Source organism: Anoplopoma fimbria, chromosome 2 (genome assembly GCF_027596085.1).
Source record: "Anoplopoma fimbria isolate UVic2021 breed Golden Eagle Sablefish chromosome 2, Afim_UVic_2022, whole genome shotgun sequence".
In the NCBI taxonomy this organism is placed as follows: domain Eukaryota; kingdom Metazoa; phylum Chordata; class Actinopteri; order Perciformes; family Anoplopomatidae; genus Anoplopoma; species Anoplopoma fimbria.
Window position 1 is genome coordinate 15,710,758 of NC_072450.1, and position 19,466 is coordinate 15,730,223.

The window sequence follows — 19,466 nt, forward strand, 5'->3', positions numbered from 1 at the left end:
ACGTCCCCACGTTACAAGCAGTATGGCAGCCCCCATGAGCACTGTGGGTAAACCCTCAGCTGAGCGATCAGCGTTCAATACGACGAGTTTTCAGAAGAAAACGAGGACAAAGTTAATCTCCATACCTGGTACCAGACCATCGGTTCAAAATGGACAACTCTTAGTGTCGACCGGTGTCACGTCGCTCGACTATCTACTCGGTCAGTCTGCTGTTGAGGTTTCACGTTAGCGCCAGCTACACAGGCTAGCACTGTGTCTCAACGTTAGGTTTATTAGATAATAATGTGATTTAATTTCTCAAAGGGGAAATGTATGATTGTTACAGAATATGCAGCTTTGACACTGTCTCAGACAAAGCAATCTGTACGAAACGTATAGAGGTTAACGTTAGCATAATGCAGATTTATATTTCTTTGGTCAGAACCTTTTCATATACTATAATTGTATTTACATTAAAATGTCAATAACCCATGTGAAAGTATTTGCTTGGAGCTGTGTCTATAAGTTAATTTTCAATTAAGCTGATGCCAAAAATGCATGCATTCTTAACTTGGTTTGATTTGAACCAAGGACCAACATAGTCCAAATCAACATTTGATATCCCTGTTTAATCTAAATGCAATACCATGTATCATCATTATGAAATCAAATGTCGAATGAACATGATATGGTTTAGTACAAGGGCCACATAATCAATATCAGAATGATAACAACTCAATGTTGTTGTAATTCAAAACATCAAATTAAACAGCACAAGTTGTGTATCACAACTTTATATAATTGTTATGCTACCAGCTGTAACATATATCTTGCATCTTTGAGTAGCTGGAAGGCCAGAGATTCTCATCAAGTTTATTGGATTTGTACATGTCGCTGTGTCTAATAAGGGCCACTACTTTCTTCTGGTCCAAGCTTGTATATTAGGAGTTCTGACAGCAATGTAACATGCATAAATGGAAACATTGTGTCATGCCTGGTTTCTTGTTTATTTGACCTGTAAAGCATTTTATATGACAGGTCTATTTAATGCTTATTCTCTATAACATAATTGTGAGGCAGCTATGCTAAAATGTGCAGATGTGGCAACAGTGGAGGAGTCATTTTTCATGTTCTATAATCCTAAACCTAATAAGACCTCTGTTGTCTGTGACATAAACTCTCCTGCGCTGGCAAACAGGAGCAAGGTCATGCAAGTCTCACTAACATTGTAAGTTAAATTAAGAAAAAAAACATTGTTCTGTGTTCCTAGAATTTTATAAAGCAGTCAGAATAATCAAAGACTGGCATGAAATGCTCCTAGATTACCAGTTGTCATAGATTTTTAGCAGGCTTAATGAAGCTCTCACCATAAACACTGAAAACAAAGAGAGAGAGAGACTTCTCCTCAGATATCCATTCCACAAATAGGCCTTTTTAAGAGAAGATATTTTGACATGTCAAAAGCACAGGTGTTAACCACAAAATGAATGAGGGCTGAATTCCATTTAGCTGCTTTAGTTTCAAGGTACTGCTATTGTGTTCATTGTCACGTTTTACTAGGACACTTGAATAGAAAGCAGCCTTTGTTACTGTTTTTATTAACACTTTTTTTCCTTATAAGGTAAGTCAAAATGCATGCTGTCAAAAATGTTCTTATAAAGATGAATACACAGCTATGGAGTCTGGATAGTGAATCCTTACTTGACCAAATGGTGGCCTCAAGTAGTTCACATTGATTGAGAGTGAATCAGTGTCTGTAATATGTGACTGATGTTGTAAAAAAAGTGATATTTGAATTATTATTTTTTTGTGTCTCGCAAACAGGTGGCGGCTTAGCAGTTGGAACAGTACTTCTCATAGGTGAGCCTCTGATTTGACAAATTGAGCACTGCTTTAAAGGTCCCCTTAAATTGAATAATTACCTCCATAATGTTATATACATCCTGATGAAACTGGCTAATTGGGCAAGACATAAGACAGCGAGGAATCAGTCATAAGTTCAAACCAATCGACTAACAGTTATTGAGACAAATTATGGTGTGATGAGACAGAAAAGCTTAAAAGCTATGATTATTTAAAATCTGTGATTCATTTATTGGTTAGACTTTTGTGTTTCTCTCATTAATCATTAACTTCATGCTGTATCATTAATATAGCATGAAGTTTCCATTAAGGAGGGTTTTTTTCCCCCAGGAAGTTCAACTACACATTTGATTGTATAACTAATAGCATTATATTACATTAGATACCATAACTATATCCTTTACTTTTGCTTATCAAGTTTTACATTATTGTCAGATGCCTAAGTCTTAAGATATAGCCATTTATAAATGTGAGTAACTTTTAACACACGTTACACAGCCTGTGATGAATATAGTGCATGTGACCCCATGGTAAACAGTACTACAAACAGTTGACTCCTCCTGAACTACATCAAGCCTTTTTGTTCATAGGCTTGAAGAGCAAGTTTGACGTGTTTATCATAGTTCTTTAAGCAATGTTTCAACACCTGAAGCCACCTCCTTTTGTTTGCTCAGACTGAAGGGGAGAAAAAAGTTGCAAGTAATGAACTACTCAGTAGAAGTTGCCTTGGTAAACGTCTGTGTATTGGTGTTCAGAGAGAGACATCATACACAATATGAAATGCTTTAAGCCAGGAATATGATTATTCTATTCTGACTCATTATAGCCTTCAGCTGATACTGCATTAACTCAACAGTGGAATCAATCATATATTATATATTCATGCATAGCCAGAGATTCAATGCATCCCCAAAGCTGAATTGATGCCACAGCTAATGATACTGTCTGTCTGTTCTCTCAGGGTCTTTGTGGTTAGCGTGTCTGCGTCTAACAGGAATGGCAAATAGACTAATGACCCGCAGGTCGCTAGTTAGAATCCCAGGTGTTCACACGTCCACTGTGATCCTTAATTGAAATGCTCATCTGCATATGTGTTTATCGAAGTTTCCAGAAGTACATTCAGAGCAAGTGGGTTTTCGAGGCACATAAATGTCTTCCACTGTATTATTATTGTTATTATCATTCATCATAGTCTAGGCTATGTGCACTGGTAGACAGTGAGGTTAAGGTATTCTTGTTTCCCATTTGAAGCTGTAATTTGTGTGTAGCAAAGGCCTATACCAACTGATGATATTGCTTTGCCCTTTAATTCACCCCCCCAATCGATGCAGGAGTCAGTGATTATACACTAATGCGTTCTTCCCTTCCATTTTGGGAATCAATGTACGGTTGGTTTCATCTGGTAATGAGAGACACAGTAAAGGTGAAATGCGTGCGTGAGCTCTCCTGTTTTTTCTATGAAAGAGTGGTGCGTGTGTGTGTGTGTGTGTGTGTGTGTGTGTGTGCACGCTGTGCTGTCTGTGTGTTTGTTTTGTTGTGTGGGTGGTGTTTGTTTGTGTTTGTTTCAGGCAGTCGTCTCCTACAGTCTGCCCCTTTAGCTGTGATGGCCTGTTTGTGAGACACAGACATAAAATTATCAGACTGGTCGTTGTCTGCCTTTGAAGTGTCTTGAGCTGTCCGTCCTGATTTGTCAACTCGAGGGGGATCAGCGCAGTATGGCTGCTGTCTGAAGATCTCTCATCCCTTGTGTTTTTGTAATAGAAGGAACAAAGCTTTCCGTCTTTTATTATGTTGACCACGTACGGTTTCATTTCATTAGTTTAAGTGAATTTGTTTTCCCTTTTAATGTACCCATAGTAATTACTATTAAATTGTTTTACATGTTTACATTTTTCAAAGATTTAAAGTACACTTTGAACGAGAGTTATCTTAGATTTGAGCATAGTTGTAGTATTTTTTGTGTAGAATACTACAACAAATATTTTGAAAGTAGTTCATCACTATTATATCTCTGTCAAAATAAATTTGCACAATTGTGTAACTAGAAGAGAGGCAGTGACAATGTATGGCAACATTCAATGAAACAAATCCTGAAGTTATTTAATAATAGTGGTAGGTTGTATTAAGTTCCATGGCAATTTGTTCAGTTCAGATCTTTATTGTATTTCCTTTTATTATTTTATTTAGAGGAAATTCTTTTGGCTGCAAGGCAGCATAAAATCATAAAATGTATGAACAATAAAAACATATTAAGACAATTAAGACATACTAATTGAAGTTACTATACATGCAATACAGAATACAATCAAATATTTGTTAAAACAATGAAAAACTGCAACAATTATAAAAAAGGAAATATGTAATAATAACCACAATTTTTCAGCTGTAACTTATATATTAAACACCTAACAGCTTTAAAGAGGTCGAGACATCTGTTTGGAAACTGCAGTTTTTAATCTGTCAATGGTAAACAATCTTAAAAATCCTAGCACTGTGTGCCTAACACAGACAAATTAAATTGTTTAAGAGGAACAAAGGTCACCTTTTGAAGCTTAACAATAGAAATATGTCAGACATATACAGTATATGGGGCTTGACAGATGTTGCTAATTGGCATTTAACGGTAGCCTAATACAACCCACCTTTGTAGTAGAATTTACAACAGTGATTTAGTTACTTTAAAGCTCAAGTACTTTTTAATTTGGTGTCCACATTAAGTTTACCTGCCGCATGCCCTAAATGAATTTGAGCTGCTCAGTAGAAATGATAAAGACCAGAGATTCATACAAGGGGGAAAACACCCTGACCTAGATATTTAGTCTCCTCCCCCTGCGGGGTTGGCAGATATGATGCAGGACACTCACACTCCCTTGTTTGAAGGCAAATGAAACAGAGGCCTTTCCCCTCTTTACCAAACCTTAGTCAGAATCCCCAAAAAAGAAAAAGGAAAAGAAAAAAAATCATGCCATGACTGTCCAGAGTGACTGATCTACCTCAAAGATATGACCGTCCCCCACCCCCTGTTGCTCGTATACCCCGCCACCTCCCACCCCCCACCCCCCTTACCCCCGCCTCAACAGCCTAATGACTCCTGGAGGTTCCATTTGTAAGGCTCCCATAGAAACACAGCCACAATAGGCCCCATCTTGAGAGGGCCCATCTGGGAGTCTTTGTGGGGCCTGCTGAAAGCCACAAAGGCCTGCTGACCTAGAAACCCATCAATAAGAGAACAGGGAGCCCCACCGACAACAAATTGAAGAGCCATGGAATTTCCTGTGCCATCCTAAGTCCGTAGGTGAGGACATAGACCGGGAACGTGGGAGGGGGGAATTCTCCGGATGTTTCGGGATGACACGTCAGGATGTCATTCCCAAGCTGTCAGCTGTATGCCCATTACCTTAAACTGTCACTGCTGCCTTTGTCCTTGTGCCCACTGTTTGTCATTGTATAGAGAGGCCTACGAAATCTTTACAAAATGATGATTGTGACAGGAAGCAGCAGCAGCATGCTGGGTAGAGTTATCTGCCCTGCTAGGGGGGGTCATGGTGATGATGCTTGTGAATTTAGGGTGGGGAATGGCCGGGTGGCCGCTTTGTGTGCACGGAGAAAGGCTACCTTTGGGAAAATGGTTTCAATGTTTGGAATCTCCTGCCTGTCCATTTGATGCTTGAGACACTTATCTAAATGAGATTGTAATGTCACCACCAAGCTGAGAATTACCCTTTCCACTTGTGCTTTAAAGTCTCTCATGTAACTTTTATATGCCTTTTAACCCACTTTATGATAATAAATACCCTGGATGTAGAAACCTAATAACGAAATTATGCCATTGCCAGCAGAATTCACACAAAATGTGGGGAGATTGAACCAGATGTTGGGAAGTGTTTTCAGACAGGCACTATATTATCCTGCTTCTGCCTCCTCTTGTCAGTTGTCCTGACAGCTGGGGTACCTTTGCATTCAGGGGGAGGTGTCAGGTGAGTGCTTAAGACAGGTGCCTCACTCTCTCCACTGCTGTTGCAGATATGATAGGTGGAAGTGGACAGGGACACTGTGAAGACCTTAACAAGAGAGCTGAAGATGTCAGCTCCACTTTGATAGTCAGGTCACACGGTAACACCTATGTTTCTGTGCCATGTCAATTGCTACTGTTCCATACCAAAGGTAGCCCAAATGTGGTCCTTATATCAATTACAGTTAGCGACTGTGATGTGGTCATAAACTTCTGGATCTGTGGTGTCTGAATGAATAGTCAGAACAAGACAAGACCCAATGGTTGATATGTTTTTTGTAGGGAAAATGTTCATCACTAAATCCTTTCCTTGGCTTTTCAGACAGTGTTAGCAGAATGGCACTGATGGACACACTGTGTGTTTCCACTCACACTCAAATCCTGATTGTTCTTGTCTTTTGTTTCTTTTTTAGAGGAGGACCGATATGATAGCTACTCTCGTATGATCTTGAAGTACTTTCTGGCAGAAGGAGTGGTGTGTCGACATGAACTTTTTGTGGCGGCGGCTCAAGATAACCCAGATGACATTTTACAGGTATGAGAGGAGGTGCCGTATTTTGCAAGCCCTTAAGAAGGAAATTAGTTTAACTGCGATGTAGGATTTCTTTTCAAGATGCAATTCTTGACAAACCATCCACAAAGAAGCAAGCATGGCCTCAATATGTCTACATTAACATCATCCCTGTACAACTGCTGTACTGTCAAAAATACATTTTAGAAAAAACTCTTCAGTCATCTGAAGATGTTGGGAGTATTCTGCCTACTTGTAGAAGTATTTTTTCTCGCAATAAATCAATCTACTCTCGCTGTACAGTATTCAGCCTGGGTCACACTGGTCAGACTGTGATTTAGAAGGTCATTAAAGGCGCACAGCTTTCCCCAAGATGTGTCAGGGTCAGCGGGGGTATCTGAGAGGTCGAGGGTGGCATGGTTGTGGCATTGTTGAAACGTTTCCCGATGCATCACTCTGTGAAGAGGACCCTAGTCCCAGAAGCTGACTGCCACCCAGCATACAGGAGGAGGGCCTCTCTCCCACTGATTGATAGTGGGAGGGGTCACAGCCTCACCCTCTCTTTACATATCAAAGGCTTATTAAGAGACGGGGACTCCCAAAGGGGATATATCACATCATTTAGTGTTTTCACAGCTACATTCACGGTATGCTAATGTTTAGATACTCAGGTTGTACTTTATGCATTACGTTAACATGCACACAAAAAACAAGCTTGCTGGAAGACATCAAGTTAAAGCAGGACATTTGAGAACACTTCCTTGCACTTAAAAAGAACATGATTACTTGAATAAGCCAATCAGTCAGATTTCCCACCAGCCAACCATGTTTTTGAACCAAGGAGAAAGATTTGTTGGAATTTTGTTGGAATTTTTTTCACTGGTTGCACAGTGAAAGAACTGATTATTTATCAGTAAGAGATTTTTTCTTATCGTGCGCATCACATTGAATTTCACAATTATTCTGCTGTTCAGCTTTAGAAACTGACCGACTGGCTTATTCCAGTTCCAATTCTAATCAGACTTTGGATCTAACTTAATACAAGGACACACCGTTATAAGAATCATTCATCCCTCCACACTGCTGCTACGATGATACATTTTCTGTGTGAAGACTTTTAGTGCACATGTGCTCTTGTAAGAACACCAGTTCAGTTTTGAACATGGCAATTAAAATCAAGATTCTTTAGCAAAAATCTCCCAGTTTTACCTGGGCTTTCTCAATTGCTTCAACATGACCAGCAAAACCAAGTTTGCTTTTTGTTTACATTCAAGATATCTGGTTACTTTTGACAACTACATTTGAATTCGAAGTGCATTTTCATTATGTGTGACAGTTATTTGATATTAAACAGCAATAAGGATGATTTAAAATGTATCTTGGTCATTTGCAATCAACATATTTTAAGTTATTATATTAATCATATTGTTTTGTGTAGGAACTCCCTGCTCCAATCTTGGACGATGTCGCTATCCACAAACCAGTGGAGCAGCCCAGGCTGTGTTGTGAACCTCAGGACAGTTTGGATGCCATGAAGATAGCCTGGCGCTATCAGAATCTTCCAAAAGTACAGGTAATCAGGTGATCACGCATATTTGGACAACGATATACATTAGAATAAAGGTAACTCTAATAATGTGACATTTATCAAAAGTCCAACAAGTGTCTTTGTTAATGATTGTATGAGAAAGAACAGCACTGGCTCTCTGGTCTTAGAGGTTCGGCAATTGTCTCTACCACTAAATCCATCAGCTTCTAAACTCCTTTGTGGACTGAATGAGGCCTCAGACTCTCCTTTCAGAGCTGGACCAGATTACTCACACTTAGCTGGCAATAGGTAGGCTTTTCACTGGTCCCCAACTCACATATACACACATACACACACGCCTGCACCCCTGCTTAGCCTGGGAAACAAGAGTACTTTGCAGCCTGTGCATTGACATGTCTGCTCGCTCAACCCTATGACCCAGACCTGCGCCTCTGTCTTCCCCAAATCCCTGCCTTTCCCCCTGCTAGGGTCGGCAGCCCTACACTCTTTCTTCCGCTTTGAGGAGAGGTGACCCTCCCCTTCTACTTCTCTGCAGTCTCCCCCCTTCAGTCTATAATCCATATCGCTATGTGGATTAACAGCACACAGTGTATCCCTGGGGATCCTCTCCCTCTTTCTCTCTCCCTGGAAACTTCTTTATATCTGTGTCCTTTCCTCATCTCTCCCCCTTCCCCTGTAAAATCGTCTTTACAAACCACTAGTAAGCCCCACCAGAGGATTTGCATCCCAAATTCACCCCCAGAGTCAACGCTTACTTTCCCCTTACACACACCTCTCCTGGCATTGCCCACTGTGTTACTCTCCCGATGAAGACATCAGATCAAAGGTGAGGCCGTCAGGGCGGGGATGGAACGCTAAGCGGGTTGCCTAGCTCACAAAGAGAAGATGAGCCCCTGACCCCCCTGCCCTGCTGACCCCCTCGTCCCGCCAGGAGAGGGACACACCGGGGGCCCTAATCCAGATTAGGAGTAGATTAAGGGCCCCTCTAACAATGGAATCCCTGGTTTCACTGAGAGAGAAGAGCTAAAACTCTCTCTTTCAGCTGCAGGAAAACATCCGCCTTCCCCTGCGTCCCTGACACATTTGCTTTCACAGCCAGAAGTGGACATTTATGTGAAGAAATGATTAAGAGCGTGGTCGTAGTGGTTATTTAACTTCTCCGCTGCAGGAATGTTGAGGAATGACCCATAAACAATGCAATTGCATTACCATAGTATTGTGAGGCATACTCATTTAACATAATAGAAAGACAAATACGATATTTGTTTTCATGCTTTTTCATTGCTTTATTCCCATCTGAATTGATTTAAATACAAATCATATGTTGGAAGAAATTTAAAGAAAGCAGTAGCGTCAGATAGGGATTCTCTTTAATTAAGGGTCTTTAGTGCTCGTATGCTTTAACATGAGTTTGACTTGTTGATCTCCTCAGAGTGCCCTTGCATCCTCATCCCGGTTCGGCCACTACTATGATGTCTCCAAGACGATGGAGCCAGAAATTCGCCAGGCAGCCAAGTGCCACCGCTTCTACCTTCCAGAACATCCCACCCAGTCATCACCCACCCACAGGTAAAACGACAAGACATCATTCCCAGAACGCATGGAAACCAATGAGACACCATCTGCAGAACACAGGCACACAAACACGACATCATCCACAAAAACACAGTTACACAAATTAGACATCTTCCACAGAACACAGGTAAGCAAACATGGCATCGTTCACAGAATACAGGTGAACCAACAATGGAGACAGACTAACGTAATTTAAAGAGCACATACTTTAGAAGCCCCGCAGCCAGCATGTGCAATAGAGAAAAGTCAAGCTGAGAGGGGGAAACCAGCTCCCTAGTATCATGTAGAACCCTTTAGTTTGAGATACTCATTTATAAGAATTTAATATACTGTAGGGCTGCAACCAAATATTGTTTTAATTACAAATTAATATTTTTATGTTTCTGGATTCATTGTTTTTTCTACAAACGGTCAGAATAGTTTAAATTCATGACAGGAGAAACAAGAGCCCAATTTAATAAATTCAGATGTTTTGTTTTGTGTGCCAAACAGTCCACAAAACAAAGCTGGAATTGGTGAATCTGGGATTTTTCTGATTAAAAGATGGATTCAATTCATTAAATCATTTTCTGTAGATCAGCTGATCAATCAATTAACAGTTTAAGCTCTAATAAAGTACAGTACAGTATACAATCTTAATTTTGTTAGTAAATAGTTGCTGAGATTTATTAAATTGCTTAAAATCTGTAAAAATATTGATCATTACTGCTGAAGTCCAAGCAACTACAATTTTAATAATATAATTTAAATGAAATTTAACAAAATGTGAGTTTCCTTGATTAAAAAAAATAAAATAAAAAACTTTAAACAGTTAAACAATTCAGTTAAAAAGCAGCTTGGTTCATCCTCTTTTCCGAGTAGCTGGCCATTGGCCTAAGACATTCAGCCTCTTGGAAAGGTTGTGTATGTCTATTCAAATAAGGGTCTTGTTTGCTCAGCGTCTGTTTGATTTCTCCTGCGTTGAGTGTATTTCGGGTTCAGAGGTCACACAGGCTCTTTACTCAGAGAGTGCTGTTGAACACACAAGGGCACACGAAGGCACACTCACACACACTGAGTAAATACAGCAATCTGGAGCACAGAGGATGTGGAGGAGGCTTTATAGAATGCCTCTTCTTTATTTCAGCAAACAGGGACTGTTTAACAGAGCACCCATGCAAACACATTAAATGTTGTGGATATACAGGTTTAAAGTATACATTTTCCCAAGTGTGCAACATGAGGCTGACAGCATTCACGTTTTAACTAAATATCAGTTCAGGACGTAACAATGCCTTTTGATAGGATACAAACAAAATAATAAAATATCCTCTCCGCTGATGTTTGCACTGTTGTGTGTCAGTGTAGTGAGTAAGAGTGACATGGTGGAACTGTTGTGCTGCTATGGTGTCTGAATGGGTTTATAGATCTTACAGACATTTTGACAGCAGGAAACTACACCTGCACCACACCATTGTGCCCCCAGCCCCGCCCCAATACTGACACACATACATAAATGCGCGCACACACACACATACACACACTTAGCATATTACACACGCACATGTACCACACAAACTCCTAAGCAGGCTACTCCCCCTTGCACGTGTCCACAGCCCCATGTTGATACCCTAGCTGTTAAATTGCTCCGTTTCACTTGAAGGCATAATTGGCACAAATTGCTCTCTAGGTGATACAGATCCTGTTGTTTAAGACCAAGCATCCCCCTGCTCTCCTCCTTTCTTTCCTCGCTGAAAGAGGAACACCGAAATAAAGAAGCTTCCCTGTGTATGATCCTAATTAGCTGACGCACTAGCCCCCGTGGTTAAGCACCTAGACCTTTTTGGTACCTGAATGAGGGGTGCTCAGTAGGGGTAGCTAAAAAACAATGCCGTCCCACACAATGGCTGCCAACCAGAGGCAGCCTCCTGCTCAACTGCATGTCAAACCATCCCAGCCCCCTACCTCAGATCAGGGGCATGGGCAGAGAGGCCAAGGAGGGTAGGTGTCCCTCTTTCAACAAACCAGCTCTATCATTAGCCCCAGCGGGGTCAGGAGGCACCATTGTTGGACTGAATAACTGAAATAGAGTACATAGATGTACTTGGCGCAAGTGTAATCAACACGAGTATGTATTATTGTTCTTTATGTAGGGCTATTGGTGTGTGACCAATCTATGTGTATCAGCTTTTGTAGCCTGCAGGTGAAATTGACAACTGGCATAGTAGCCCACTGTGACTCACCACAGAGTGGTCATTACAATGGCAGGGCTTTCTTAAGTCGAGAGACTTGTGTAAAATGATGGGGTTAACATTCCTATTGGCCGTCCTGTAAACACATGATGGGCTCAGCAGTTTCCCATCCCTTGACTGTTTCTAAATGCTGCTCTGATGGTACTGGATGTCCTTTGTCAATAGTGCACATCTTACCCCTGATTAAACTCCAAAATGCTGTTCCCTGTTAATTCTAGATATCAGCCCATTAATTCCCCCTCCCCTTCTCACTTATCGTCTTTTGTTGTGTGTCTGTTTGTGCATATGCACGTCTCATCTGTCTGTTTGTCTGTCTGTCTCGGCACAATCAGATCCTCGGGGAGCTGACAGAGAACCAGTCATGTTGTAATTTAATCAACCAAATAAATTAATTGGATCTCTTGATATGGATCATCTGTCTGCTTCAGTGGCTCCAGAAAAGCACAGTCAGGAGGAACATGCTGCAGTCATATAGGATTAAGCTACTGTGGTGAAAGGCTTGGCCCAGTTTTATCAAAATGGTTTCAATTACATTTTACACGTCCTAAGTAACCCTTTTTGTGTTTTCTTTCTGGTTGTCTTCTCCACTTTGTTCACCCTCTCCTCTGTCCTGTGCTCTTCTCAGTCCCATGCTTGAGTCCTACTCTGCGTTGCTGAAGTCACTTCAAGAGGTCATAAACAGGCAGGGCTTTGACGTAGCAGCCCCAATGGTAAGAAGTGAATGAACTGCCATTCCACCAAAAATCCTTTCCAATTTCCAAATATACACCTTTTTAATCAGCTCCTATTGTTTGTGGATTTGGTTTTTTTTTCTGTTCTCTGATAAAAAACATTGGCGAAATGCAATAGGCCTTCAGCAGGCTGCAACTATCAGTGATTCAACACAGGTGTGCATTTGTTTCTGTTCATTCACAAAATGTCATTCAAGGGGAATTCTTTAACTTACAGCTGCTAACATGTTTGTGTGTTGCAAATGTCTCTGACTATTGTGCATTTAAATTATTATGAGTGATGTTCATCAGAGGAGCATTTTAAAGATACAGATAATAGATCTGCATCTGTGACCCCGAGCTCTTCTGTCACATTTCAAACACCACTTCTCTTGAGTCTGTTTTCCTCTCTTTCACCTGCTCTGGTTGGCCTCACCTGTGTGTCCCATCTGTGTGTGTCTTACCTTTGACATACATCTTTTTAATAATCACCAGTGCTTCACAGAACGCCAGAAACATCCATGGCCCCGTCTGTTTCCCACAGGACAAACTTCTCACTGTGATGTGCCTGTATACATATATATGTATATATACAGTATGAATGTGTGTGTGTGTGCCTACTCGCCTCCCACGCCTTATTCACCTACTTTCAGTGACCCCTCTGCTCGTCACCTGGAGCCACCTCTCCCCCTGTCACTCACACACAGGATTTACCTCCAGTACCCCCCACCCTCCCTCCCCGAGCGCTGTCACTCACGCCGGATTAACTGCTGACATCATTAAAGCAGTGTGGCCGCCTGACATGCTGTTGGCACAGTCCAGGAATGCAGACTGGCACTGAGCGACATGGGCACTGGCACAAGAATGCTCAGTATGGGTGATAGTCAGTGTTTTAATTTATTTTAGTTTATTTGTTAATCCGCCATCATGGATTGATAACAAGATACAGAATTCATATAAACTGTGTTATGTTAATATCAGATTAGAACAAGGATCAATCTCCTAGACCATATTTTTATGGAGTCTTTTGAGATGGCTGGGACAGGAGTGGCAGCAGGACTGTGAGTCTCGACAGGGATTGGCTTGTGATTAGGTTGTGGTCCCAGGCTGGCTATAGTCTATATGGCTGGCCTCTGGTCCTTGGCTGGACTCAACTGGCACTGTTCCCTGATTTTTCTATAGGCTAAACTATAGGAGTTAAGTTTGGCCTCTCCTCTTTATGCCACAGCAACAGTCGTGTTACCAAAGACCCCCCTGCTGGGCTGCAGACATAGAAATAGAATTCTAATTCTGTGGCCCCCAAGACCTGTGTAGGCAAAGCGTGTTAAACAAAGAAAGGGCATAACTAATAACGACAAAGGCACACACACACACACACACACACACACACACACACACACACACACACACACACACACACACACACACACACACACACACACACACACACACACAGCACTAAGTATAGTAAGGTATAAAGATGCAGCACTGATGTTGAATGGTGTAGAGAAGGATGAATGTAGAGTTCGGTGTGAGAGTCCTCCTTATGGAAACTATGAGCCAACTGTTAAAAACTCCCAGAAACAATGGGGTTTATTTTTCTTAGATGCCTGTGATTCTGGTCCAGGTCCAAACGAAGCTTAGGTCATACTGTTGGGAGAGGAAGGGATGGGGAGTGGGGTAGAGGAGATTCTGGGAGGGTTGAGATAATAGAGTGGGAGGGATAAAAGAGAGGAGAAGTTTGGAAAAAAAAGGGAAAAGTGAGCTGATTTTAGGCCAAAGCTTCGCTTTCACCTCAGTCATCAGGAGCCATACTGAAGAAACCCCCAAATAAAAGGCAATTGTAGTAAAGGTTAAAAACCTCTCACAGTTTGGACAGGCGCCTCCATTCTCTCAGTTGCAGTGATATATTTCCCACCACTGTTTGGCCACTTTTTCTCCGTCTTCGCGAGAGTGGGTTACTGTTGATCTCTTGTTGTGGGGTGGGGGTTTCAAGGGAAGGCACTCCACCCTTACCCAGGCCCCCTTGGCTGCAGAGCATCGCTGTTGTGCCAAGAATGTGCTGGGGTTTCTGGGTGGCGGCCATATTGGAAGCCTGTCTGACAGGTCCATTGTGCGTGTGTCAGATGGCCTCTGTGATTGGGCAGTTGTGTCCAGTCACGTTTGGGCACTGTGTTCCGATCGTCTGTGCTGGTGAGCAGACTGTCCAGTCGCTCTCTCCCAGAGTTTGGGAATACTACCCATAACAGCACCTTTCCAAAATAATGCAAAAGCAGCAGCCTTTTGTTCTTAAGATGTAATGGGAGAGCTTTAAATCGAATAAAACTGTATTCCTGCATTAGTATGTGTGTTTACTTGTGTAGCAAATTAGATATTTGTATGACTTTTTACACATTTTTTGTATTCCTGAACACTTCTTTTTGCTTGTTTTTTTTTTTCTTATAGTCAAAGTCGCGTAACATCCTGCGAATTGGGCTTCCCTCTCTTGGCTCGGCTCTGTGGGGCGATGACCTGAGTTGCCATGACAACCCTAGAAATGGCCACGCCCTCAGTACCTTTCTCTATGGACTGCGTGCTTTGCTGAGGTCATCACTATCAGTTGCAGTAGTTACTGTGCCTTCACATCTCATCCAGGTAAGACAACTTTGGACACATGGGAACAACTTTTCACAGCACGGTTCATAAGCATCAGCATGCACTTAGAATACAACATATCTGGTTAGCCACCTTAACCCTGCTATATAACTGATATATCCACTATTTATGCTAGTTTTAATTAGTTCAGACCAGTTTGTCCTGTAAGAATCCCATGATATACAAGCTTAACAAGTCATAACTGCAGAAAGTTCTGCTTTATTCTCTTCTTCACCTTTCTGTCTTTGCTCCTCGGTTGTGTCCAAACCGCCTACCTTTAATTGCCACCAGAGGGATAAATAACATGCTAAAGTTGAATCGACTTGAGATTACATATTATAGACACTTATATAAATATGATTTTCTGTGCGTGGGTTGATGTTTGGCCCATGTGCTTTTTCTTTGTCTTTCTCATTAATGGGGAACAAAGTTTGACGTCTTTTGTAGTGGGGCCTCCTCTTGACCCTGTGGTCCAGTGTCACCCTGGTATGACTCAGGCCTGCGCTGGGGCCTCTTCCTCACGCATCGCTCCACCAACAGAACCAGTCGAGTGCACACTTCATTCAAAGGCCTCTAAGTTTGTTTGTTTGGGCTTTTAATTACTTGAAGCTGTACACAATGAGAGTGTGTGCCTGTGTATGCATTTTATTCTCTTACAAAATATCCCTCCTTGTAGTTGTGTGTATCTCTGGCTGTGTTTGTGCGGGGGGGTGTGTGTGTGAGTGTTTGGGGGGTATGAGTCCGCGTGCATGCGTCTGTGTACAGTCTGGCCTCTCAGTGTGAAGGTGGAGTCATCTGCTGAAGCATATGGCGAACCACAGCCCTCCCCCAGACAGTCGACCATAGACGCACACTCTACAGAATAGCCATCTGAGACTTTCTGCTCAAATGTTTTATCTCGCCTTCACTTAAATCACCTCGCTTCCTTATAGTCCCCATCCTTAAGAATATGGACGCTGCATTGTGTCTGATCCTTTACACAAAGATATAGGTTGATACTTAACTTTCCGAACAGCTGTGTTTCCTCAACATGCTCTGGCTCCAAGCCTATATGCTCAGTGCACAGCGGCCTTGGCCTAGTCAAAAAAGGTAGAGTGGCTAACTAGCAGATGTCAGCTGTGGTGGGAGCGGTCCCCCTGTCCCTCTCTGGCCTGGACTCCCACCCTTAATCTGTCCCCTCCCCCTTCTCCACCCTGGGGAGTGAATTGAATGAGCGAGGGATGAAGAGTAGAGGGGGGAAAATTTGGACTGAATCAGGTGTTGGATGACTTAGCCAACACGGAGGTAATGAGAGGCTGTTGAAGATGGGCATCTATGAAATTACCTAATGATTAGTTAAATCACACTTGGTGGTGTTGTCGTAAAAAAATTATTCTAACTGATCAGCTGAGGTCACCAAGGTTTGCAGGCTGCTCATTTTGAGTTAATAACAGTGGGCATGGTATGGTAGGAATTGATATGTTTGCAAAGCTTCATTCTGCCAGTGCCTTTGCCTAGATAATTAGCTTAGTTAACGGAGTGTGGCCTTTGGAAGACTGTCTAGACTAGTAGCAGGGCTAGCTGGCTGAGACCACACTGGACTCTCTATCTATTATTAAGCAGCTTGGGAAGTTGAGCAACTCACTGAAAGCCTCCTCAAAGCAGCCCAGTGCCACTGTCCATCTGAAACATTAATTAGGCTTGTCCTAGCCTGGTCCTCCTCCATCACACTATCTCCTGCCATCACCCCCATCCCCACCAGTAAACACACACAAACACAAAATACACAGACTTTCCTAAAATGCATCCATACACACCTCACCTGCTGCTCAGGCGAAGTGGTGTCCTGACCTATGCAAATGTTTAGTCAGTTGGAGTTGTTTAGTACTGGGGTGGGGTTACAAAACCTGCAGGTTCTTTTTAGTAACCATCGATTTTCCCCTGAAATTTTCCATAAATATTTACTTATTCAATTTACCTTTACATTTGGTCATTTAATTTTAGGGCAGCAACTAATAATTATTTACATTATCAATTAATTTGCTGACTTTTTTCTTAATTAATCATTTAGTTTATAAAATATCAGAAAGTCGTGAAAAACAGTGATGACAACTTCCCAGAGCCATAAACTCAGTCCAGACTTAAATATATTTAATTTGTCATAATCACATATGACAAAGAAAAGCAGCAAACCCTCTCATATGTAAAGCTTGAAGGATCGATAGAATGATTCATATGTCATAAAATATTTTATATTTAAGATTTTGTCAATGCAACACAACTGTGCAAGATGCAGTAACAAAACTTTACAGGTGTTTAGTTGGGATTAAAATTAAGATTGAGTTTGAAGATGGCGGTGGTCCAAGCAAGGATGCTAAAGTAAGAGGGTAGGAAGTGGGGCAGAGGTAATTGGCCTCCCAGCGTTACGCCCCTAGCTCAATTTGGTGTTGAGGCTGGTGTGATCCCATCACATATAATGTAATCTCTCATATAATCATCATGATAACTACAACTCTCATATCAGTAAAAAAATTTGAATGGAGAAACTGTCCGTGTCTCCAGTTGAAATCACATTTTTTGAGAAAGTCCTGCTTCCATTTCTAGCCTTGGAAATGATGTATATTTATTTAGTCTCATATATAGACTCTACTCTCCCAAGACTTTAGGCAGAGGGAAAAGCATCTTCCTCCATCAGAGTGATGTATTGAATTTGGGGTAGATTCTGCTTACACCATACACACATTTTCACACAAGCAAACACAAATACAGAGAGCCATACAGCCAAACAAAACCCATTCACCCTAACAACTGTGACAAAATTGGGGTTCCTCAGAAGCTAGTTACATGAAGGGACTGTGGTTTACCCAGTCAAGTTAAGATACTGCAGAGTAAATGAACGTGAGGCTCTTCCTATGACTTGTCAGTGACGGTCAGCTGAGGTTCAAGGTATTTAAAGGCTTACACTTATGGAATCTGAGCTAATTTAGCCGGCATAGACTTTCATTGCAGAACTGAAGTGACTCTTGCTTTAGTCCCATATCAATTATAAATAAGAAAAAAGTTACCTCTTAAAACTCAAGGAGCTATGGAGCATGTACATGCCTTACTGACATCCTTCTGCCCTTTTGCCACTGAACTGAGCAGTTCTGTGTGGACACTTTGGATTCCTCTGACTTTGAAACTTTTGAGTCTTTGCCAAGGAGCCTCATCTTTGTATTTCAGTAAGCACAGAAGAATTAGTATGGCCTAAACGAGTTAGCACATGTAAAGTTTTAGCAGCTCCTCTCTCTCGCACTGACATTATTGGCCATACGGTGCCATTAGTGTTTTTAATAATTTGTTGTAGCCAAACTGTTACGATGGCTTTATTGAGGCATTTGAGTGACCTCAGATACCCCGTAAGTGCTGGCGGTCCTGTGTGGTGGGATATGCATACTTTAAAAGTAGGACAAAAATGAAAAGGAAGAAGAAAGAGTGGGGAAAAGACATGAAGGCATGAAAACTGCATTAGTCGGTGGCAGCCAACACAGAGAGAAGGATGTGAATGATTCAAGAGGCAAAGGGATTAATAATGCAGGACTCCCTCTTTCCCTCCATCCCAGTGTCCCTCTCGCTCCCCCTCCTCTCTCTTTACCCTCCTCCACCCTTTTGTATATTCCTCCTTCATTCTTTCTATCTACTGTATTCGCCCCTGATGTGTCCTCTTTGTTGTCAAATCACCGACCTTACCAGTAGGGGGAGCTCTCCTCATCAAGCCTTTGCTGCTTTCTCCCACTTCCCCTCTATCCTCCCCTGCCATGTGCAGGTTTGAGAGTGTGCACCAACTGTGAACTTTTGCGTAAAAAATGTTGTTTGATGAAGCAAAGATAATTTCGGTGTGTTTCGATTTGACTTTTCCCACGTCACTTTTGTATATGTATGCCTGATGTAAGGTGTAAATGCATTTGACTGCACCCCCAAACATCACCTGTGTCACCCCTATCAGGGCTCTTTCCCCTCTATACCTCATCACCCCAACCTAAGCCATGGGCAGAAATGACCTGGCCACGGGACATGATGACCTAATTTAATTGCAACACTGATGGCCCGTCAGGTGGCTTTTAATTACCTGCTCATGTCTCTCTCTCTCTCTCTCTCTCTCTCTCTCTCTCTCTCTCTCTCTCCCTCTCTCTCTCTCCCTCCCTCTCTCGACCCTACAGGACAGAGCTCTAATGGGCAGCATAACCAGGCTATGTGACAATGCCATAGCCCTGGAATCATTCAAAGGCTCTGAGAGAGAGACCAACCCACTCTACAAAGATTACCATGGTAAGCACACACACACACACACACACACACACACACACACACACACACACACACACACACACACACACACACACACACACACACACACACACACACTCGCTTATCTTTCTGTCTC

At 42.0% G+C, this 19,466-nt stretch overlaps 1 protein-coding gene across 1 annotated transcript in view; it reads left to right on the forward strand.

Moving 5' to 3' along the window:
* Positions 1–13: 13 nt before the first annotated feature.
* Positions 14–19,466, forward strand: part of elp4 (elongator acetyltransferase complex subunit 4) — a 51,931-nt gene continuing 32,478 nt past the window's right edge. The window contains exons 1-8 of the mRNA XM_054617703.1: positions 14–200; positions 1,804–1,839; positions 6,268–6,389; positions 7,804–7,938; positions 9,347–9,483; positions 12,346–12,430; positions 14,876–15,064; positions 19,243–19,351. Coding sequence (XP_054473678.1) covers positions 23–200; positions 1,804–1,839; positions 6,268–6,389; positions 7,804–7,938; positions 9,347–9,483; positions 12,346–12,430; positions 14,876–15,064; positions 19,243–19,351 — 991 coding nt within the window. The 5' untranslated portion in view covers positions 14–22. The remainder of the gene's footprint in view (positions 201–1,803; positions 1,840–6,267; positions 6,390–7,803; positions 7,939–9,346; positions 9,484–12,345; positions 12,431–14,875; positions 15,065–19,242; positions 19,352–19,466) is intronic.